This window comes from Capricornis sumatraensis, chromosome 3 (assembly GCF_032405125.1).
Source record: "Capricornis sumatraensis isolate serow.1 chromosome 3, serow.2, whole genome shotgun sequence".
Lineage (NCBI taxonomy): Eukaryota > Metazoa > Chordata > Mammalia > Artiodactyla > Bovidae > Capricornis > Capricornis sumatraensis.
Window position 1 is genome coordinate 45,479,566 of NC_091071.1, and position 25,145 is coordinate 45,504,710.

The 25,145-nt window shown below is 38.9% G+C and overlaps 1 protein-coding gene across 1 annotated transcript in view; it reads right to left on the reverse strand.

The window, feature by feature from the left end:
• TUBGCP5 (tubulin gamma complex component 5) overlaps positions 1-24,941 on the reverse strand; it is a 57,298-nt gene extending 32,357 nt beyond the window's left edge. The window contains exons 1-6 of the mRNA XM_068967619.1: positions 24,796-24,941; positions 22,613-22,666; positions 22,392-22,500; positions 2,696-2,792; positions 2,236-2,315; positions 1,714-1,849 (exon numbers count right to left, since the gene is read on the reverse strand). Coding sequence (XP_068823720.1) covers positions 1,714-1,849; positions 2,236-2,315; positions 2,696-2,792; positions 22,392-22,500; positions 22,613-22,666; positions 24,796-24,941 — 622 coding nt within the window. The remainder of the gene's footprint in view (positions 1-1,713; positions 1,850-2,235; positions 2,316-2,695; positions 2,793-22,391; positions 22,501-22,612; positions 22,667-24,795) is intronic.
• Positions 24,942-25,145: the final 204 nt, after the last annotated feature.

Below are 25,145 nucleotides of genomic sequence, written 5' to 3' on the forward strand. Positions count from 1 at the left end.
TGTAGCCATTAGAGCAACAGAAAAATGTTCACAGAGCAACGTGGACGGATTAAAACAGTTACATGGAAAGAGTGAAAGAACAGAGGCTACACACAGCGTATTATCAGCATGCAATTTAAAAATAAAATATAACCGTTGACACAATGTACTTTAGAAGACCTCAACATGTTTGAGAACAGGTATCAAATACATTAGAAGAGGCTGTCACTAGGCTGGCAGAGAAAGCGGAGTGAGAATCAGAAAGAGAAGATGAGCAGAAATAAGCTAAACCAAAAGGCCCTGCACAGGCTGCTTGTTCATGACACTGAGCTGATTAATCCACATTCTGTCCTAAAGGTCCAATTCAATAATGAAAAAGAAAGGTAAGAGAAAAGAAACCAGAAAATTGTTAGCATGCCAAATCAGTTTTAACTACTTTATGTGCATTTGGCAAGATTCAGGTACAATGAACAGGGCCAGGTCAGAGATCCCAGCTTCTGGAGTTACCGTCACAGCTGTGCACATGAGAAAACCATTATAATCACATCTTTGTTTTTTATCTATAAAATGAGAAGTAGGAGTAGTTGTTCTAATCTCTAAGGTTGTTTCTAGCTCTTTCTAGATTCTACCAAATCATACTTTTTCACTAAAAACTGAAAAAGCATTAAAATTTAAATTGTGTAAGATATTTTTCTTTTATTTAGTCACTAACTTTAGAGCCTTTTGATGAAGGTGAAAGACAGTGAGAAAGCTGGCTTAAAACTCAACGTTCAAAAAACTAGGATCATGGCATCTGGCCCCATCACTTCCTGGCAAATAGGTGGGGAAACAATGGAAACAGTGACAGACTTTATTTTCTGGGGCTCCAAAATCACTGCTGGAGGGTGACTGCAGCCATGAAATTAAAAGACGCTTGCTCCTTGGAATAAAAGCTATGACCAACCTAGACAGCACATTAAAAAGCAGAGACATCATCTGTCTAGTTAAAGCTATGGTTTTTCCAATAGTCATGTATGGATGTGAGAGTTGGATCATAAAGAAGGCTGAGAGCTGAAGAATTGATGCTTTCAAACTGTAGTCCTGGAGAAGACTCTTGAGAGTTCCTTGGACTGCAAGGTGATCAGACCAGTCAATCATAAAGGAAATCAATCCTGAAAATTCATTGAAGGACTGATGCTGAAGCTGAAGCTCCAATACTCTGGCTACCTGATGCGAAGAGCAAACTCATTGGAAAAGACCCTGATGTTGGGAAAGAGTGTAGGCAGGAGGAGAACGGGATGATAGAGGATGAGATGGTTAGATGGCATGACTGACTCAATGGACATGAGTTTGAGCAAACTCCGGGAGACAGTGAAGGACAGGGAAGCCTGGCGTGCTGCAGTCCATGGAGTCACGCAAAGAGTTGGACACGACTGAGCAACTGAATAACAACTTTATCAAAGCCAATCTTTCTTCATTATAAATATAAACAAACCATTTAAGACTAACAAAGTTCTCAGACCTATTAAAAAAAGACCAAAATTGCACTGTAAATGCCTTTTCAACATTAATTCTATAGAGCTATAATACTTATAATGCATTACAGAAGATCTGCCAATGGTTTAAAAAGGTTCGTTTTATTAGGAAGGCAGAGCTTACCAATGTTATAAATCACATGGGACTGATTCTCAAAGCTTGCCTTTCCTTTTAGAGAATTCTATTAGAGAGATGCCAGCATTCGAGAACACAGAGTACCTTTCCAGATGACTCGAGGTCCCAGTTTTCTGTTTTGATCTTGTTCTTCTAAGGGTGTCCTGTCCACCTGAATCCCAGAGTCCTCTCGGCTTAAGGACTGTTGATCATTTTCATCTTCACTTTCTTCAGACCAATTCTGATTAAAAGAAGGAAATAAACCTTAACCTTAGAGCACCTAACAAATGGACCTATTCAGATTATGAAAATTTCAGAAAGAAAAGCAAAAACTGTATCAAATGAAACTTTTAATACATGTTGAAAGTTACTATTACAGGATGGAATTATTTCTGGTGGCAAAAATCCCTAGATTTACAGCTGCTTAAGGGATACATATATTCATTCTGATCAACTTTCTAGTCCCAGTTTTTTGGTGCAAAATCTTAATAAAAATTCCATAATAAACTACTCTAATTTAGTGAAGAGTGTTCCTAGTTTAGATACGTTACTATAATGCAGAAGGACCCATAAAAATAATCTAAATAACCTGGGATGTATTTATACAGCAAAACTACTGCCACTCACCGGTGTGTTTACATTTGGGCCAAGGTCAATCTCTTCACCTTCCATCAAGTATTTTCCCCAGTCAAAATCATCCTTCTTTTCTAAAATATAACAGAAGAATCTCATCAGTTTTATCAGAAATATATGGGAAAGAAACTCCAAATTATAGTAAAAAGTTTAGCAAAACTCAAAATAAAACACACTTGAGAAATTAAAGTTCAAAAATACTGACAATAAATTGACATTCTAATATATTTAAAATTTTAATTTTTTATCTTCAGTCTTATTTTTCTCTTTACATAATTGAAAGTAGTTTAACTTACAAAGTCATAGTTTATATTTTATATGAAAGTTTACAATTACAACTGCACTTAAAGACAATAGAAATATTTATTTCATACATTTATTTACAGCTTTTTATAAACTCTCAATGTCTAGTAATTATATCATAAAACAATTTCTCTCTTATTTGGTAACATACCCATTTCTTTATCTCTTGGTGTTTCCACATAATTGCTGTTCGAAGGAGAATCAGACAGACACAGAAGAAGTGACAGTATGGAATAATGTACATCTGTCTTTAAAACAAGAAATGAAAAATATGAATCACTGAGGTTGGTAAGAGCTTTCTAAACCAGTTTGAGTAAATAAAACTTCACCCTGGGACTTCCCTGGACATCCAGTAGTTAAGACTTGGAACTTCCACTGCTGGGGGAATGGGTTTGATCCCTGGGTGAGGAACTAAGATCCTGTATGCCAATTTGGTGCAGGCCCCTCCCTCAAAAAAAGAACAGATTACCTCATGACAGTTATGTCCTCAATTTTTTTGTGTGCATCAAGAAGACAATCATACCTAAATAAATCTCAATCTCTAAACTTGCTTTTATAGTTCAAACATGTACAGGTAGAGGAACCTGTGAAATAATGCACTACGTGAATCATAATGAGGAACTGTCAGACAAACCTAAACTGAAGGACAAGCTACCGAATAATTAGCCTGCTCTCTTCAATAATGTCAAGGTCAGAAAAAAAATGGTGAGGAATGTTCTGGATCAAAGGATACCAACCGGTGAACCTGAACAAAAAGTAGACTGATGTTCCTTTTACTATTTTTCAACTTCTATACTTTTTAAAAATTTAAATTGTATTTATAAAAATCACATTTAAAAAGGTGTCAAAGTTAAAAACACTCCAAATAAGCAAACTATGCATGGAAACTATGCACTATAAACTATGCATGGAAAGCAGAGAGGAAATGAATCAAATTCAAGGAATGGAAGGGAAGTTTCAGGTGACCTCTCCTTATTATATAATGTGTGGTACTTCATGTATATCTTTATAGGGTTTACCATAATTATAACTAAATAGCTATTCAATAACTACTTGGGTAGTGATGATCATGCATTGCTTATTCTGTATTGCTACAACCCAGTGACACCAGGGACACAGAAGGCACTTGGTAAACTTCCCTAGGTATAAGGCAATGTATGGCTAATAAGACTACAAGAGCTGCCTCTTTTTAGATAATTTCTCTGCTTGGAAATGCCTTAACTTCCTTTAACCAAAAAAAGAAAAACAAAAAATGAAACTTTAATTCCGTAGAGAAAAGTGGTCTAAAATGTAAATACTTGAAGAAAATAACTCCCAATATATAAATCTATTATTTTGTGGTAATCACTTACGTCAGATTGCTTATTCTGAAAGAACTCTGTACACCTGAAACTACAGTTTCATGTATTAGTAATAACATACTGATGATACTAAGGAAAAAAGACTGCTGCTAAGTTAGGACTCTGGAAGTTAACATTTAGATGACATAGGAGACTGTCTAAGATGGTGGACTGGGAAGCTCATCTCCTACAGGCACACCAAAATTGCACCTATTTACAGAGCAACTAATAGTGAGAATGATGGCTCAGTGGTAAAGAATCTGCCTACCAACACAGGAGATGCACGTTCAATCCCTGGGTCAGGATGATCCCCTGGAGAAGAAAATGGCAACCCACTCCAGTATACTTGCCTGGGAGATTCCATGGACAGAAGAGCCTGGTGGGCTACAGTCCATGGGGTTGCAGAAGAGTCAGACATGACTTAGCAACTAAACAACAATTGGTGAGAATGTCCCTGCAGGCTAGCAGAAAAGATCTTCTACAACTAAAGAAACAAAGAAGGAATCACAATGAGATGGGTAAGAGAGGTGGGGACATGGCATAGTCAAGATCCATGCACCCAGTTAAAATTATCCTCCCACGAATGGGAGTTCTCCCCAAGGAGTGAGGGGTCTGGGCCACACATCTGGCTCTACAGCCTTGGAGCTCTGCACCGGGAAGATGAGCCTCTACAACTTTTGGCTTTGAAGGTCAGTAAAGCTTATATTCACGGGCAGCTGTGACAGTGCACAAGTGCGGCCGAGAGGAGTAACCCCATGTCCGAGGTCAGGGGCAGAAGCCGGGAGGACCCCATGCCCAAGGGGTGGCGGCCAAGAGGAGCTACCCCACGTCCGAGGTCAGGGGCAGTGGCCCAGAGTGCCAGGCTACGACGGCGCAGGAATGGCTGAGGGGAGCTATCCCATGTCTGAGGTCAGGGGCGGCTGTTGAGAGGAGCTACCCCCTGCCCCTGGGCGGTGGCCAGGAGGAGCTACCTCACACCTAAGGAGCAGTGGCTGCACGGGCGCAGGAGGGCCTAGAGGAGCTACTCCATGTTCAAGGTCAGGAGGGGTGGCTGTGAGGAGATACCCCTCCTCTAAGGTAAGGAGCAGCGGCTGTGCTTTGCTGGAGCAGCCATGAAGAGACACCCCATGCCCAACGTAAGAGAAACCCAAGTAAGAAGGTAGGTGTTGCAAGAGGGCATCAGAGGGCAGACACACTGAAACCATACTCACAGAAAACTAGTCAAGTCAATCTAATCACACTAGGACCACAGCCTCCTCTAAAAAGCCATGCCCTGGGGCGCCACCCAAGACAGGCGGGTCATAGTGGAGAGGTCTGACAGATTGTGGTCCACTGGAGAAGGGAATGGCAAACCACTTCAGTATTCTTGCCTTGAGAACCCCATGAACAGTATGAAAAGGCAAAATAGATTTAAGGGACTATATCTGATAGAGTGCCTGATGAACTATGGACTGAGGTTTGTGACACTGTACAGGAGACAGGGATCAAGACCATCTCCATGGAAAAGAAATGCAAAAAAGCAAAACGGCTGTCTGGGGAAGCCTTACAAATAGCTGTGAAAAGAAGAGAAGCAAAAAGCAAAGGAGAAAAGGAAAGATATAAGCATCTGAATGCAGAGTTCCAAAGAATAGCAAGAAGAGATAAGAATGCCTTCCTCAGCGATCAATGCAAAGAAATAGAGGAAAAGAACAGAATGGGAAAGACTAGAGATCTCTTCAAGAAAATCAGAGATACCAAGGGAACATTTCATGCAAAGATGGGCTTGATAAAGGACAGAAATGGTATGGACCTAACCGAAGCAGAAGATATTAAGAGGTGGCAAGAATACACAGAAGAACTGTACAAAAAAGACTTTCACGACCGGGATAATCACGATGGTGTGACCACTCACCTAGAGCCAGACGTCCTGGAATGTGAAGTCAAGTGGGCCTTTGAAAGCAACTCTATGAACAAAGCTAGTGGAGGTGATGGAATTCCAGTGGAGCTATTTCAAATCCTGAAAGATGATGCTGTGAAAGTGCTGCACTCAATATGCCAGCAAATTTGGAAAACTCAGCAGTGGCCACAGGACTGGAAAAGGTCAGTTTGCATTCCAATCCCAAAGAAAGGCAATGCCAAAGAATGCTCAAACTACCACACAATTGCACTCATCTCACATGCTAGTAAAGTAATGCTCAAAATTCTCCAAGCCAGGCTTCAGTAATATGTGAACCGTGAACTTCCAGATGTTCAAGGTGGTTTTAGAAAAGGCAGAGGAACCAGAAATCAAATTGCCAATATCCGCTGGATCATGGAAAAAGCAAGAGAGTTCCAGAAAAACATCTATTTCTGCTTTACTGACTATGCCAAAGCCTTTGACTATGTGGATCACAATAAACTGTGGAAAATTCTGAGAGAAATGGGAATACCAGACCACCTGACCTGCCTCTTGAGAAATCTGTATGCAGGTCAGGAAACAACAGTTAGAACTGGACATGGAACAACAGACTGGTTCCAAATAGGAAAAGGAGTACATCAAGGCTGTATATTGTCACCCTGCTTATTTAACTTCTATGCAGAGTACATCATGAGAAATGCTGGGCTGGAAGAAGTACAACCTGGAATCAAGATTGATGGGAGAAAAAAATCAATAATCTCAGATAAGCAGATGGCACCACCCTTATGGCAGAAAGTGAAGAGGAACTAAAAAGCCTCTTGATGAAAGTGAGAGGAGAGCGAAAAGGTTGGCTTAAAGCTCAACATTCAGAAAACAAAGATCATGGCATCCTGTCCCATCACTTCATGGGAAATAGATGGGGAAACAGTGGAAACAGTGTCAGACTTTATGTTTTGAGGCTCCAAAATCACTGCAGATGGTGACTGCAGCCATGAAATTAAAAGATGCTTATTCCTTGGAAGGAAAGTTATGACCAACCTAGATAGCATATTGCAAAGCAGACACATTACTTTGCCTGCAAAGGTCCGTCTAGTCAAGGCTATGGTTTTTCCTGTGGTCATGTATGGATGTGAGAGTTGGACTGTGAAGAAGGCTGAGCACCGAAGAATTGACGCTTTTGAACTGTGGTGTTGGAGAAGACTCTTGAGAGTCCCTTGGACTGCAAGGAGATCCAACCAGTCCATTCTGAAGGAGATCAGCCCTGGGATTTCTTTGGAAGGAATGATGCTAAAGCTGAAACTCCAGTACTTTGGCTACCTCTTGCGAAGAGTTGACTCACTGGAAAAGACTCTGATGCTGGGAGGGGTTGCGAGCAGGAGGAGAAGGGGATGACAGAGGATGAGATGGCTGGATGGCATCACCAACTCGATGGACGTTAAGTTTGAGTGAACTCCGGGAGATGGTGATGGACAGGGAGGCCTGGCGTGCTGCGATTCATGGGGTCACAAAAGAGTTGGACATGACTGAGTGACTGAACTGAACTGAAAGCTTACATTCAAGTGACTCAGAAGGCTATGGAAAATAGACTTCACTCTTAAAGGGTGAACACACAAATCTCACATGTTCTAGGACCCAGGGCATAAGCAGCAATTTGAAAGGAGCCTCAGTAAAACCCACCTGCTGATCTTGGAGAGCACCCTGAGGACACAGATGCTGTTGGTAGCCATCTTGGAGAGCTTGTTCTATGAGGACATGAGTGCAAGCAAGCACTATCTTGGAGTATTTCTCCAGCCTATTAGCACATGGGGCTTACCTGCCCAGCAGCCAATCAGCAACAATCCTAGGACCCCTAGGCAAGCTGCCAGCCATATGGAGACCAAGGCCCAACTACCAGTGTGTTCAGGACCCAGCCTCACCCACTAGTGGACCAGCATAGGGACTTCCTGGGTCCTGAAGCCGGCTGTGCCAGGAGCCTGCACTGCCCACCAGCAGCTGGCAGACCTAGATGAGGCCAGCTCGTGCAGCCAACCATGCTGAGGATCAGCCCTATGTACCACTGTGCCTACAACAATTAGCCCACAACACATGGGTCCATGTAGCCCAGAGAGGGGATACGCATAGAGCAAACAGCTCTGGTGACCAGATGGCAGTACTTTGCCAGGGGCCCAAAGACATCTCTTACACAAGGCCACTTTTCCAAGACTGGGAAATATGAGCATTCTACTAATTCTGTTCTAATGAACAGAAATAAAAACAGAGGATTAGGGAAAATAAGGTGACAGAAAAATATGTTCCAAATGATGAAACAAGATAAGATGCCAAAAAAAAAAAAAAAAAAAAGAAGCAGCAATGTGGAGATAAGCAATCTACCTGGTAGAGTTTCCCACACTCTGGAGAAGAAAGAATGAACACAATGAGAAGCATGACAAAAAGTTAGAAAACACAAAGAAAAACCAAAAGCAGGTGACGAATACAAAAACTGAAATTAAAAATACACTAGAAGTAATTCACAGTAGATGAAATGATATAGAGGAATGAATGGATTGATGAAGTATAAGAGAGTACTGGAAATCATGCAAGCTGAACAACAACAAAAAATTAAAACAAGGATGGTTTAAGAGAGTTCTGGGACAATGTCAAGAATACTAACATTCATATTATAGGGGGAGGTCCCTGAAGAAGAGAGAGATATGGGCAGAAAACTTATTTGAAGGGATAACAGCTGAAAAATTCTTTAACATGAGAAAGGAAATGGACATCGAGCTCAGAAACAGAGTTCTAAACAAGATTAACCCAAAGAGATCCACCCGAAGGTACATTGTAATTAAAATACAAAAAATTAAAGCTCAAGAGACAATCTTAAAGTCAATAAAGGAAAAGCAATGTTATTTATGAAGAAATTCTCTTAAGGCTATCAACTGGCTTTTTTGTGGAAACTTTCCAGCCCAGAATGGAGTAGCATGATACATTTAAAGTGATGGAATAATAATAATAAAAAAAAAAACCTACAACCAAGAATACTCTACCTAGCAAGGCTACATTCAGATTTAAAGGAGAGATCAAAAGTTTTACAAATAAGCAAAAGCTTAAAGTGTTCAGCAACACCAAACCAGCTTTTCAAGAATTGTTAAAGGGACTTCTTTAAATGGAAAAGATCACAACTAGAGATAGAAAATTACAAAAGGAAAAGTCTCACTGGTAAAGATGAATATACATTAAAGGTAGTAGATCAACCACTTATATAGCTATTAGGAAGGTTAAAAGATAAAAATAATAAAATGGTCTATATCTACAATTAGAAATTAGTATTAGTCGTTCAGTTGTGTCCAAATCTTTGTGACCCCATGGAATGTAGCTCTTCAGGCTCCTCTGATAAATGATCCATATCCACAATAAGTAATTAAGAGACACACAAAACAAAAAGATTTTAAAATATTAAAGTGTCAAAAACATTAAATGTTGGGGGATAACACACGGTTGTGAAATGTGTTCCAACTTAAGAGATCAGAAACTTAAAATAATCATGACTATATAAAGTCTGCTATATAAAAATCTCATGGTTATCACACATCAAAACCCTATAATACACACACACACAGGAAGAAATTCAAATATTAACACTAAAGATAGTCATCAAATCATAAGAAAAGAAGAAATGAATGACAACCAAAAAAAAAAAAAAAAATCCCAGAACAATTACCAAAATGGCAATGAGAACACACCTATATAACTTATTTATTTGTGGCTGTGCTGTGCAGCTTGCCAGATCGTAGTTCTCTGGCCAGGGACTGAACCCATGGTCCTGGCAGTGAAAGCAAAACCACTGGACCAACAGGGAATTCTCTCAGTAATTACTTTAAATATAAATAGACTACAAAGGCTCCAATCTAATGACAAAGTGTGGCTGAATGGATACAAAAACAAAACCCATATAGATGTTGCTCATAAGAGTCTCACTTCAGATCTAAAGATGAAACATGTAGATGGAAAGTGAGGAAATGGAGAGAGGATTTCCATACAAATGGAAATTAAAGCTGTGGTAGTACAATTTAAACAAGACAAAAGAGACCTTAAAACAAAGATTGCAGAAGGAGACAAAGGACATTACATAATGATCAAAAGATTATAATCCAAGAAGATACAACATCTGTAAATACATAAGAAACCAACTTAGGAAAACCTAAATACAGAAATCAAATAACAAACATAGAAAAAAATGACAGTAACACAATAATAGTAGGGGACATCTTTCCATACATAATGGACAGATCATCTAGATAGAAATAAACTAGGAAACACTGGCCTTAAGTGATACATTAGGTCAGATGGACTTAACAGATATATGTAGGGCATTTCATTCAAAAAAAGCAGAATACACATTCTCCAGGAAAGATCACAAACTAGGCCACAAAATAAGACTCAGTAAATTTAAGAAGACTAAAAATCAGTTCAGGCATCTTTTCTGACCACAATGCTATGAGACTAGAAATCAACCACAAAAAAAAATTGCAAAAAAACCCAAAAACAAAACCATGGGAGACTAAATAATATGCTACTAAAGAACCAATGGGTCACTGAGGAAATCAAAGAGGAAATCAAACATATCTAGAGACAAATGAAAAAAGGATATGATTCAAAAATCTATGCAACACAGCAAACACAGTTCTAAGAGGGATGTTTACAGCAGTACAATCTTACTTCAGAAAAAAGAAAAATATCTAGTAAACAACATAACCTCACACCTTATGGGAACTAGAAAAAAAAGAACAAACAAAACCCAAAGTTAGTAAAAGGAAAGAAATTATAAAGATTTACAGCAAAAATAAGTGAAATAGAGACAAAAAAATATAGAAAAGACCAGTGAAACTAAGAGTTGGTTCCTTGAAAAAATAAATTTAATAATTTATCAGACTCATCAAAAAAAGAAAGAAGACCCATGTCAATACAATCAGAAATGGAGAAGCTATAACCCATACCACAGAAATACAAAGGGTAATAAGACACTACACAATGAAGTATACGCCAATAAAATGAACAATCTAGAAGAAATGGACAAATTCCTGGGAATGCACAGTCTCCCAAGACTGAATCAGGAAGAAATAGAAAATACGAACAGACCAATTTCCAGTAATTAAATTCAATTGGTAACCAAAAAGTTTCCAACAAACAAAAGTCTAGGACTAGATGGGTTTACCGGTGAACTCTACCAAATGTTTAAGAAGAGTCAAAATCTATCCTTCTGAAACTATTTCAAAATACTACAAAGGAAGGAACACTTTTGACATCATTCTAGGAGGCCACCATCACCCTGATACCAAAGTCAGAGAAAAATATCACACGCAAAAAGAAAATTACAGGCCGGTATCACTCATGAACACAGATGTAAAAATGCTCAACAAAATATTCAAATGATACATTAAAAGGGTCATATATCATGATCAACTGGAGTTTATCCCAGGGATTAAGGATGATTCAAATCTGCAAATTGATATGATACATCACATTAATAAACTGGAAAATAAAATTATATGATCATTTCAACAGAAGAAGAAAAAGGCTTTTGACAGAATTTGACATCCATTTATGATAAAAACTTGTGAAAAAAACATGTATAGACAGAATATACTTCAACATAATAAAGGCCATATATGATATGCCCACATCTAATATCATATTCAAAGGTGACAGCATATTCTCTTAACATCAGACAAAAGACAAGGATGACCAATTTTGTCACTTCTATGCAACATAGTCTTAGCCACAGCAATCAGACAAGGCAAAGAAATAAAAGGAATCCAAACTGGAAAGGAAGAAGTAAAACTGTTACTGCAGATTACATGATAATATATATAAATCCTAAAGATGCCATAATAACACTATTAGAACTATTTCAATGAATTCACTAAAGATGCAGTACACAAAATTAATATACAGATAGCTGTTGAATTTCTATACACTAACAACAAACTATGAGAAGGAAAAATTAGGAAAACAATCCCATTTACAATTGCATCAAGAATAAAATACTTAGGAATGAATCTAACTAAGAATGTATAACACCTATACTTGGAAAAAACACACTGATGAATGAAAGTGAAGATGACACAAAGAAATGAAAAGATCTACAGTTGTTACATATTGGAAGAATTCATACTGTTAAAATGACAACACTAGTCAGCAATCTACAGATTCAATGCATCCCTATTAAAATACCAATGGTACTTTTCACAGAACTACCACAAATAATTCTGAAATTTGTATGGAATCACAAATAAATGTGATTAAATAGCCAAAACAATTTTGTAAAGGAAAAACAAAGCTTGAGGTATCATACTCCCTTATTTCAAACTACACTATAAAGTTACAGTAACCAAAACAGCACGATAATGACAGAGAAATACACACACAGATCAATGGGACAGTGAGCCCAGAGCTGAGCCCAAATGTATGCGGTCTATTATTCTATGACAAAAAAGATGAGAATATACAACGGGGAAAAGACAGCTTCTTCAACAAATGGTGTTGGGAAAACTGGACAGCTACATGCAAAAGAACCAAGGCAGACAACATTCTTACATTATGCACAAAAAGTAAATTAAAACTGGATTAAAAATCAAATAGAAGACCTGAAACCATAAAACCCTGAAAAAGAAACAGGGAGTACATTGCTTGACATCAGCCTTAGCAATATTTTGGGGGATGCTTCTTAGGCAAGGGAAACAAAGGGAAAAATAAACAACTGGGACTACATCAAACTTAAACACTTTTAAACAACAAAGGAAAATAACAAACTGAAAAGGCCATCTACTGAATGTGAGAAGATATTTACAAACAATATACCTGAAATAGGTTTATATCCAAAATACACAAAGAACTCATATAGTTCAACATAAAAAAAAAAAAATCAGATTAAAAAAATGGGCAAAGGATCTGAATATACATTTTACCAAAGAAGACATACAAAGGGCCAGACACAGGAAAACATGCTCAACATCAGTCAATATATGGGAAATACAAATTAAAATCACAATGAGATATTGCCTCACACTTGTCAGAATGGTCATATGAAAAAGAAAATTAGAAGTGCTGGAAAAGATGTGGAAAAAAAAGAAGTCTTGTACACTGGTGGTGGGAGTGAAAATTGGTAGAGTCACTATGGAAAACAGTATAGCATCCTAAAAAATAAAAATAGGGAGTTCTGTGGTGGATTCAGTAGTTGGGATTCTGGGCGTCTACGGCCATGGCCCAAGTTCAATCCTTAGTTGGAGAGCTAACATCTTGCAAGCCAGGTGGTGTAGCCAAAACAAACAAAAAACCCCATAAGATCCAACAACTCCACTGCTTTTGGTATTCATGTGGAGAAAACAAAAACGCTAAATTGAAAGAATAGATGCATCTTCCCTATGCTCATTGTAGTATATTACAACAGCCAAGACATGGAAGAAACTCAAATGTTCACAGATACATGAGTGAGTAAAAAAGAAGTGGCATATAAATACAATGGATATTATTCAGCCATTTAAAAGAATGAAATCTTGACCTTTTTGACAGTAGGGATGAACCTAGAGGATAACATGCTTAAGTGAAATAAGTCAGAGAGACAAAGACAAAGACTGTATCATTTCACTTATACGTGGAATCTAAAAAGCAAAACAAATGAACAAAACCAAATCAAATATAAAAGAACAGCAACAAAGTCAAAGATACAGAGAATAGCAGCTAACCAAAGAGGAGAGGGATGGGGAATGAGTGAAATAGGTGAGGGAGAGTAAGAGGAACAAACTTTCACTTACACAATAAATGAGTCGTCATGGGGAAGACATGAATAATAGTGGAAACAGTCAATAATATGACAATAACTTTGTATGGTGACACATGGTAACTAGAAATACCAAATCACTGTGTTGTGCACCTGGAACTAACACAGTGTTGTAGGTTAACTGCACTTCAATTCATTATAACATGGGCTAATTGTTCTTTTATGCTCCTTCTTACTGAAGCCATTAGTAACCCTTCTGCTCTTCCCCAGTAACATACTGGATACCTTCCAACCTGGGGGCTCATTTTCTGGTGTCATATCTCTTAAGCTTTTCATACTGACCATGAAGTTCGCCAGCCAAGAATGCTGGAGTAGTTTGCCATTTCCTTCTCCAGGGGATGCCATTTTGTCAGAACTCTTCAGTATGACCCTTCCATCTTAGGTAGCCTTGCATAGCATGGCTCATAGCTTCACTGAGTTATACAAGTCACTTCAACACGACAAGGCTGTGATCCATGAAGGGGAAGAGCGGAGGGTAAACACTAGTAGCTCTAGTAAGAGTGAAGCAAGCAGCTGGGTCAAAGTGGGAATGACACTCAGCTGTGGATGTGTCTGGTGGTGAAATTAAAGTCTGATGCTGTAAGGAACAATACTGCACAGGAACCTGGAATGTTAGGTCCATGCATCAAGGTAAACTAGATGTGGACAAGCAGGAAATGGCAAAATTGAACACTGACATCTTAGGAATCACTGAACTAAAATGGATGGGAACTATAATTCAGATGACCGTTATATCTACTTTTGTTGTTTAGTTGCTAAGTCATGTCAGATTCTTTGCAACCTCATGGGATGTAGCCCATCAGGCTCCTCTGTCCTTGGGATTTCCCAGGTAGCAATACTGGAGCTGTTTGCCATTTTCTTCTCTGTGGGATCTTCCTGACCCAGGGATCAAACCCACATCACCTGCTTGGGAGGCAGATTATTTACCACTGAGCCACTTGGGAATCTCATCTTTATCTACTACTGTGGGCAAGAATCCCTTTACAGAAATGTAGGAGCTCTCACAGTCAACAAAAGAGTCAAAAATGCAGTACGTGGGTTCAATCTCAAAAACAACAGAATAACTTCAGTTCATTTCCAAGGCAAACCATTCAACATCACAGTAATCGAAGTCTATGTCCCAACCACTGATGACAAGGAAGCTGAAGTTGATCAGTTCTATGAAGACCTATTGGGGCTTCCCTGGTGGCCCAGTTAGTAAAGAATCTGTCTGCAATGCAGGAGATCCCAGTTCAATCCCTGGGTTGGGAAGATCCCCTGAAAAAGGGAATGTCTATCCACTCCAGTATTCTTGCCTGGAGAATTCCACAGATAGAGGAGACTGGCAGGCTACAGTCCATGGAGCTGTGAGGAGGTGGACACGACTGAGCAAATAGGACTACTACTACACCATGAAGACCTACAACACCTTCTAGAACTAACAACAAAAAAGATCTCCTTTTCATCATAGGAGATTTGAATGCAAAAGAAGGAAGGCAAGGGATACCCAGAATAACAGGCAAGTTTGACCTTGGAGTACAAAATGAAGCAAGGCAAAGACTAACAGTAGAACAAAGGAAATACCCTCTTCCAGCAACCCAAGAGATGACTCTACACATGGACATCACCAGATGGTCAATACCAAAATCAGAATGATTATGTTCTTTGCAGGCAAAAATGGAGAAGCTCTATACAGTCAGCCAAAACAAGACCTGGAGCTAACTGTGGCTCACATCATGAATTCCTTATTGCAAAATTCAGGCTAAAATTGAAGAGAGTAGGGAAAACCATTCAGGTATGACCTAAATCAAATCCTTCATGATTATACAGTGGAAGTGACAAATAGATTCAAGATGAGATCTGATAGACAGAGGGCCTGAAGAACTATACAGAAGGAGGTACATAACACTGTACAGGAGGCAGTGACCAAAAAAAACCACCCCAAAGAAAAAGAAATGCAAGGAAGTAAAGTGACTGTCTGAGGCGGCTTTACAAACAGCTGAAGAAAGAAGAGAAATGAAAGGCAAAGGAGAAAGGGAAAGATATACCCAATGGAATACACAGTTTCAGAGAACAGCAAGGAGAGATAAGATGGCCTCCTTCAACAATGCAAAGAGATAGTGGAAAACAAAAGAAGGAGAAAGACTAGTGATCTCTTAAGAAAACAGGAGATATCAATGGAACACTTCACACAAGCATGGGCATGAAAAAGGAGAGAGACTGTTAAGAACCTAGCAGAAACAAAAGAGATTAAAAAGAGGTGGTAAGATTACAAAGAATCATAGAAAAAGGTCTTCAGTTCAGTTCAGTTCAGTCACTCAGTCGTGTCTGACTCTTTGCGACCCCATGAATCGCAGCACGCCAGGGCTCCCTGTCCATCACCAACTCCCGGAGTTCACTCAAACTCACGTCCATCAAGTCGGTGATGCCATCCTGCCATCTCATCCTCTGTCGTCCCCTCCTCCTCCTGCCCCAATCCCTCAGCATCATAGTCTTTTCCAATGAGTCAACTCTTCGCATGAGGTGGCCAAAGTACTGGAGTTTCAGCTTTAGTATCATTCCTTCCAAAGAACACCCAGGGCTGATCTCCTTTAGAATGGACTGGTTATGACTTGGATTACCACGCCGATGTGGTCACTCATTGAGAGCCAGAAATCCTGGAGTATGAAGTCAGGTGGGCCTTAAGAACATCACTACAAACAAAGCTAGTGGAGGTGATGGAATTCCAGCTGAGCTATCATAAAAGATGATGCTGTGAAAGTGCTACACTCAGTATGTCAGCAAATTTAGAAAACTCAGTAGTGGACACAGGACTGGAAAAGGTCAGTTTTCATTCCAATGCCAAAGAAGGGCAATGCCAAAGACTGTTGCATCTACCATACAATTGTGCTCATTTCATATGCTAGCAAGGTTATGCTCAAAATTCTTCACATGAGGCTTCAGCAGTACATGAACCAAGAACTTCCACATGTACAAGCTGGGTTTAGAAAAGGCAGAGAACCAGAGATCAAATTGCCAACATCTTTTGGATCACAGAGAAAGCAAGAGAATTTCAGAAAAACATCTACTTCTGCTTCACTGACTACACTAAAGCCTTCAACTATGTGGATCACAACAAACTGTGGAAAATTCTTAAGGAGATGGAAGTCCCAGACCACCTTACCTGTCTTTTGAGAAACCTGTATGAAGGTCAGGAAGCAACAGTTAGAACTGGACATGGAACAATGGGCTGGTTCCAAATTGGGAAAGGAGTACAACAAGCCTGTATACTGTCACCCTGCTTATTTAAATTATATGCAGAATACATCATGCGAAATGCTGGGCTGGATGAATCACAAGCTGGAATCAAGACTGCTGGCAAAATTATCAACAACCTCAGATATGCAGATGACACCACTCTAATGGCAGAAAGTGAAGAGGAACTAAAGAGCTTTTTAATGAGAGTGAAAGAGGATAGTGAAAAAGCTGTCTTGAAACTCAAAAGATTCAAAAGACTAAGATTATGGTATCTGGTATTATCACTTCACGGCAAATATGAAGATCCCCTGGAGAAGGAAATGGCAACCTACTCCAGTATTCTTGCCTGGAAAATCCCATGGACAGAAGAGCCTGACAGGCTACAGTTATGGGGTCTCAAAGAGTAGGACATGACTGAGCGACTTCACTTCAAACTTCTTCAATAACCCCTTCAATTTATGTGCTGAAACTAACTCCTAATGCAATGGTACTTGGAGAAGGGGCCTTTGGGAGGTAATCAGCTCCTGAGGGTGGGGCACTGGTCCAACGGGCTAAAAGCAGAGAGCTCCTGTCTTCACATGAGGACACAGAGAGAAGGCAGCCACTGACAAGCTGGGAACAGTCCTCACCAGCAATCCCAAAGTGGCCAGCACCTTGCTCTTAATTTCCAGTCTCCAAAAGTATAAGGAAATAAATTTCTGTTTTTAAGTCACTGAAAGATCAGTGTGTGGTAATTCTGTTATGGTAGTCTGAGCTTACTAAGGCATATGGACAGAATTCAAGGCAAAAAACATAGGAATATCTCAAAGACACAGAAAAAGATTTGACAATTCACAATTAAAAAAAAACCTTGCGGTCGATTAAAAATAAAAAGGAATATCCTCTTTCTGATAAAGCACACCTGTAAAAAACCTGAAACTAAAGCTTTTCCTTTAAAATTGGGAACAAGGCAAATATGCGGACTTTGTCTTCTGTGCAGCATTGTATTGGACCACCTGCAATAAGACAAAAAACAAAAAAAAATCTCCCACTGGAATGGAAGAAGTCAAACTGTCTTTATTCAGAGATGACACAATCCTATATGTAGAAAATACTAAGGAATTCAGAAGAAAATTACTAGAATAAATGAGTTTAGCAAGGCTAGGTATATAATAAACAAACTGCAAATGAATTTAAGAAGAAAAGTTCCACTCATAATAGCACCAAATAGAATAAAATATTTAGAAATATATATAAAAGAAATGCAAGATTTGTACATGGAAAAATAAAAATGATGAAAAACATTTTAAATGATCTAAGTAAATGAAGAGTCCATATTCACAGATTAACAGATATAATATTGGTAAGATTGTGTATTAGTTTCCTAAGCCTTCCTTACCAAATTTTACAAATCATGTGGCTTAAAACAAAGAGATTTACTCTCTCTCAGTTCTGGAGGCTAGACGTCTTAATCAACGTGCTGGCAGTCCAAGCTCCCTATGAAGGCTCAAGGGAAGACTTCTTCCTTGACTCTTCCTAGCTTCTCATGGTTGCTAGCAATCTTTGGCTTTCCTTGACTTGTAGCCACATTGTTCCAGTCTCTGCCTCTTTCACTGCATAGTGTAACACTATGTGCATCTCTGTGTTAAAATTCCTATTTTCTTATGAGGATATCAATCACTGAATTAATCCAGTTTAACTTCATTTCAACTTGCTGACACTGTCAAAGACCCTATAGTAAGATTATCAGGGGCTAAGACTTGAACGCATCTTTCTGGGGGACACAACTCAACCTAACAAATGACAATACTTTCCAAATTGATCTATGGATTCAATGTAATCCCTGACAAAATCCACCTGGCTTTTGCAGAAATTTAGTTGGCCCTACAATGTGTATGGAAATTCAAAGGCTCTAAAATAGACAAAACAGTTTTGAAAAAGAAAAAAACTGGAGGACTTTTATAACCCTATTCCAAAGCTTAAAAGCTACAGTAACAAAGACAGTATGGTATTTATGTAAGGATAGGCATACAGATTAATCAAACGATTGAGAACTTGTAAATCCTTATACATATGGTCAATTTGTTTTTGACAAAGTTGCCAAGACAATTCAAAAGGAAAAGAATAGTTTTTTCAACAAATGGTAATAGGATGGATAAATATATTCAAGCAAAAACCAAAAAACTGTAAATCCCATCCTCACAACATATACAACAATTTACTCAAAATGGACTATGAATCTAAATGCAAGTGCTAAAACTACTAGAAGAAAACCTCAAAGAAAAGTCTTTGGGTTAGGCAAGATATGACATCAAAAGCATGATAAGTAAAATGGACTTCATTAAAATGAAAAACTTTTGAGTTTCAAAAACAACCACCCATAAAATGAAAAAAAAAAAAAAAACAACCACTCATAGAATGAAAAGATAAGGTAGGGCCTAGAAGAAAATACCTGTAGGTCACTTTCCTGATGAAGAACTTGCATGAGAACCACATAAACAACTCTGACAATTAATAAGACAAGCAATCCGACTTTAGAATGGTTAGAAGAACTGAGTGAACATCACAGAGGCAGATAAATGGTACATGAAAAAATCATTAGGTCAGTACTTGTCTGGGGTTGGGTGCAGGCACTGATTGCAAAACAAATAAAAAACTGATTTAAGAAGAACTTCTGGGGTGATGGAAATGTTTTAAAACTGGACTGTGGTTGCATAACTTTATTTATTAAAAATAAATTCCTCCATGGTAAGCTGTGTATCAGTAAAGCTGAAAAAAAATATGAAGTTATTGCTGCACCCCAACATACATGTCAGAGATGCCACAGCAAAGGAGAAAAGGGCAACCAACTGTCTGTGAAAGAGGGGCAGGAGCCAAGGACAGAGATGAATAGCAAGGCCAAAAAGAACAGACAGATTATTCCTGCAGTATCTATTGTCTACTCTCGTCTAGGTGCTGAGAACAAATCAGAAGCAAAGCCCCACACCTGTAAAACTCTATTGAGGAGATAGGAAATAAACAATAACAAACACAATAAAAAGTTAAATATATAGAATCTATAGATGGTATTTGAATTTTGATAATCAATGATGAGATTCCTCAGGCAGAAAAGGAAGGTCAGGTACAGGACATATGATGTGCCACAGAAGAATTAGAGAATATGGTCCCACTGTATTCAGTGAGCCCTAAGGCGGGGGTGTACAGAAAAATAACCAGAGATGGCCAATGAAAAAGTCAAAATAGGAATCAGAAGTAACACTCATCTTTTCATTTAATTATTCTGCACCACTCTGGTATTTTCACTGGTACAGATGAAACTTAGATTTGCCTGGCAAAAAAATGACAGAAACCAGTAAGTACTGATCATGGTCTTATGGGACTAACATAACAGTACTTGGCACGTAGTAAATGCACTAAAAATGCTTGCCATTATGTTTATTATTAATATGGTGTCACAGTGCCTAAGTTATATACTTCACTTAGTTTATTTAACTTAAATGCAGAGTACATCATGGGAAATGCTGGGCTAGATGAATCACAAGCTGGAATCAAGACTGTCAGGAGAAATATCAACAACCTCAGATACACAGATGATACCATTCTAATGACAGAAAGTGAAGAGGAACTAAAGAGCCTTTTAATGAAGGTGAAAGAGCAAAGTGAAAAAAAGCTAGCCTGAAACGCAACATTCAAAAAACACTAAGATCATGGCATCTGGTCCAAATACTTTATGGCAAACAGAAGGGAAAAAAGTGGAAACAATGACAGATTTTCTTTTCTTGGGCTCCAAAATCACTGTGGATGGTAACTGCAGCCATGAAATTAAAAGACGCTTGCTCCTTGGAAGAAAAGCTATGACCAAACTAGACAGTGTATTAAAAATCAGAGACATTACTTTGCCAACCAAGATCCATACAGTCAAAGATATGGTTTTTTTCGGTAGTCATATATTGATGTAAGAACTGGACGATAAAGGCAGCTGAGCACCAAAGAACTGATGCTTTTGAACTGTGGTGTTGGAGAAGGCTCTTGAGAGTCCCTTGGACTGTAAGGTGATCAAACCAGTCAATCTTAAAGGAAATCAATTCTGAATATTCATTGGAAGGAGTTACGCTGAAGTTGAAGCTCCAATACTTTGGCCACCTGATGTGAAGAGCCAACTCATTGGGAAAGACCCTGATGCTGGGAAAGATTGAAGGCACAAGGAGAAGGGGATGACTGAGGACAAGATGGTTGGATGGCATTACTGACTCAATGGACATGAATTTGAGCAAGCTCCAGCAGATGAAGGACAGGGAAGCCAAGTGTGCTGCAGTCCATGGGGCTACAGAGTGAGACACGACTTAGTGACTGAAGAACAAGAAGTGCCTAAATTATTAAGCTCTACAGTCCACTCAGAAAGCTACACAAAGTGAATCAAGAAGAGACATAAAAAAAGATTTGTCTCCTTTTTTAAAATGGTCCTTGCAGGAACAATACATGGAAGTGCTTACTAATCTTTAGGGCATGGATTCATAGCACTGCAGTTCTCTCTCTTCCAGAAATACCTTTATAGCCCTTCCTAAAATTGATGGACAGTTTTAAAAATTATCTAAAGCTCTTTCTTAGGTCACCAATTCAGTGTAAAGAGAGGGAAAGCCTATCAGTAACAGACTATTCCACAAGGACTGTGAAGACTGACTTGATATATGTAGGCACAAAGAGTTAATTTGGGAGGAATGGGTTGTCCAAACCCTGCACATCTCAAAGATCTTCAGGACTGATCCTTGACTGGCTCCTGAGATATTCTCCTAGCACTTGGAATACCCTGTTAGTACAGTGTATTTGTATGGCAGTCTTTGGGCCACACTATATCAGTCTGACCAGACAGTTTATGCTAACAATGTGACTTATGGTGAATAATTTTCCAGGCCTGAAGTCCTTGGTTTGACCTCTGGGGAGATTGAGTAGCTAAGCATATTCATGTGACTGACCCCCAAAAAAACCCTGAACACCAAGACTCAGGGGAGTTTCCCTGGTTTGCAACATTTTGTCATTGAGAAAATTAAGTGCATCCCTCTGCAACTTCACTGGGAAGGGACATCTGGAAGCTTGTACCTGGTTTCTCCTGGACTTTGCCCCATACCTTTCCCCTTTGCTTATCTGTATTCTTTCACTACAATAAGCCAAACAATAAGGATAGCAGTTTTCTTTCTGGAGTTCTGTGAGTTATTCTAGTGAATCATTGAGCCTAAGGGGTGGTTTTAGGGACACATGACTGAATATGGAAGAGCTTAGAACAGCACCTAGCATCTAGTGAGCAATATACCAATAATTATATTGCAAAGTGCTGAGAAGTCATTGAAAAGTTTTAAGAAAGCTAGAAGTGCTACTATTTCTTCCAATCTTTGATCTCAATTTCCACAGTAGATTGGGGCCAACATGATTAAACATGAATATACTTCTTTAATCACAAGCCTGAGACACAGTGGATTTTATGTCAATTTCCAGCAGATGGTGATTCTAGTCGGTGGACAATAGTAAAATAGAATGAATGTCTAAATGTTAATAGAATCAGGCTGACAATAATCAGATTAGAAACAGTAAAATACAGCAGAGATTTCACAATATAGCATACCTTGAATTCCTTTATGCTTGGAAGCGATGCATTTAGAAATTCTTCAGTTAATCTCTTCCAACTAGCAGCTTTGCTTAGATCGGAATGAATGATGAATTTTTCATAAATCCTAGAATGTTAAAAAAAATCAACTAACAACTAAAAAGCTGTATTAATAAAAAGGTCTGTAAGATACATAGATATCTGAACATGCACATATATATACATATAAACTGACTTACCCTTCTATTGTCTTTTGTACTTTGTGGCTATTGACATCTAAGAAACGATGAAATCTAAAAGAGAAAATGTGATTCTTATATCAATCGTGTCATAAAGCTAAGTTGACTAGTCTCACGGTCCAACATGTGTTTCCAGTGAGTGTACCTCTCTCCCTGTATCACCTCTGTCATTCATGCAAACAACCAGTCAACCTAAGACTGCTCAAGCATCCTTTCCTTATGACACAGATTGTCTTGAGTTTCCCAACTCTGTCCTCTGGCTCCTCTCTCTTTCCATAATGCCCTGTGTGTAAGTCCAGCACAGCACATCCCTGTTAGCAGGGTTTCCTAATCTTTTTATGCCATTGTGAAGGCCCATGAATCCTAGGGATCCCATCTCAGGATAAAATGAAACAGAAAGGAAGCCAAGCATACTGAAATACACTTTTGAAACATTTTTTGAAGTCTGTGATACAGTGAGACATATTTCTTTGTGAAAACATTAAATAACAAGATCTAGAAGTGGGTTCATAACTAAGTAACAGTAAATAAGATTTATTAGAAATATCTGCAGTAATTACAATATGATAGTGAAATATGTGATTTCTACTGGTGACACAGTACGTAAGCTATTACTTCTTGTTACTTTCACTCATAATTGAAGGAAATGCTACTTTTTAGCTAGAGGTTAGTATAATTTTCTTCTTGTCCAAATCTGTTATATCTGAATTCTACTATTAATATATTCAGACCCTCAGGTTAAGAAGTTCTGTTCTACATCATATGTAATAATTTTTGTCTGTCTTATTTAAGAATAGAAGCTATATTGCACCTGTCTGTGAATTTCTAAGGCCTAGAATGTGGCCTCAATTTTTAAAAATATAAATATGAATTGTTCATTTTTATGATGGATTAAAGCATCACAAAATTACAATATAGCTCACTCAACTCTTGTTTTCCATCTTTTAGTGGAAGCCACACAACCTGTACTTAAAAGAAGTAAATTACACTACTAATTAAAATATCTAATTCTAACCTAGCAAATGGCTGAATGGAATACTATTTTACCTATAAATTTAGTTTCTCAATGTGTAAAAGGCGTTAGTAACTGCTAAGCTCTCCTAACTCTAAAATGATGTCTGCTTACCTACTGTCATTTAGATATACTAACAGAAAAATTATTTGGGATAGGACATTTAAGTTTCTCTTAATATGACCTATTCTCTGAATATCACCTATTAAGGAATTGTTATATTTATGTTACACTTAAGAATTGAGTATTTTATTTCAAAAACGGGGCCGTTTAGACTCATCTATTCTTATTATAAACCAAGTGGGCACTTTATGTGTGATCATTAAGGTTGATAAAAAGATTACCGATTTCGAAAAACTGTTTACCATTCAACAAGACTTCTTTCGACATTAAACAGGCAGAAGATTAACAATGACTACCATTCTTCTAATAATAATTTCATTACAGGTAATGATCATAACTGATTTACATGTCCCATAAGGGAAAAAGCTCTGATTTCACCTAAGTACCTAATCTGAATAAATCTTTTAAAATTAATTAAATAAAAAACCGTATTAAAAGTTGCATTGGACCTCGAATACTCTATGCCAAGAACTGTTTTAGGCGCTGGGATAAGAAATGAACAAAACAAACGAAGATACCTACTTTGGTGGAGCTTATATTCTGCATGACGGTGGGGGTGGAGACAAACAATAACAACAAATGAGTTATCCAATGTGTTATGCTTCGCGTTTTGGAAAAAAAGAGCAGGGTAAGAAATACGGAGTGGTCCGAGCAGAGAGGGAGTCAGTGAGAATAGGGTGTGACCATTACTTTGCTCTAAAATTTCACTCAACCAACCACTCAAAAAATTGATGGGCAGGGGCCCGCGCTAAGCGCAGTGGGCGGAGCAGGGAACCGGATTGTCAGAACTCTTCACTAGGAGAAAGATCGGAGGACGACCCCCAGCAACCCACAACCCATTGTTTGAGCTAAGCCTGGCGTGTCCCAGTCCACGGAATAGCAAAGAGTCGAACACGACTGAGCGACTGAACTGATCACCGCCTCGGGCATCCAGAATGCACGAAGGCATTAAACTGCTGGAGCGGCAAAGCGCGCCGGGACTCTGCCGGTCTTGCAACACAACTCGCCAGACCCCTTCCCTTCCCCGGCTGCGATGCCGCGTCCACACCTGAAGTTGGACCAGGCGAAGTGCAAAGCGAGCTGGAAGTTGGGGTCCGCTTCGTCCTGGACGCCCGCCACAAGGCGAACGAGCTCGCGCACGTCGCGCTCTTGTCGTCTATCCAGCCGACTCCAGGACGGCGGCAGGGACGCCATACCTCCCGCGCTCCCGCCGTCCTTCGCGAGGTTGCGCCAGCTCTCGCGCGAGTTCGAGCTGCGGCCGCGTTGCGCGTCTCCCTCGCGAGAGTTCGCGCTGCAGTCACGTTGAGCCTTGGGTCTGGTTCTGGTCGGTGGCAGGGTTGTGAGTGTCGTCAAAGGAGAAGCAGTTATTATTAATTTATTGATAATAGTCTTTGACTG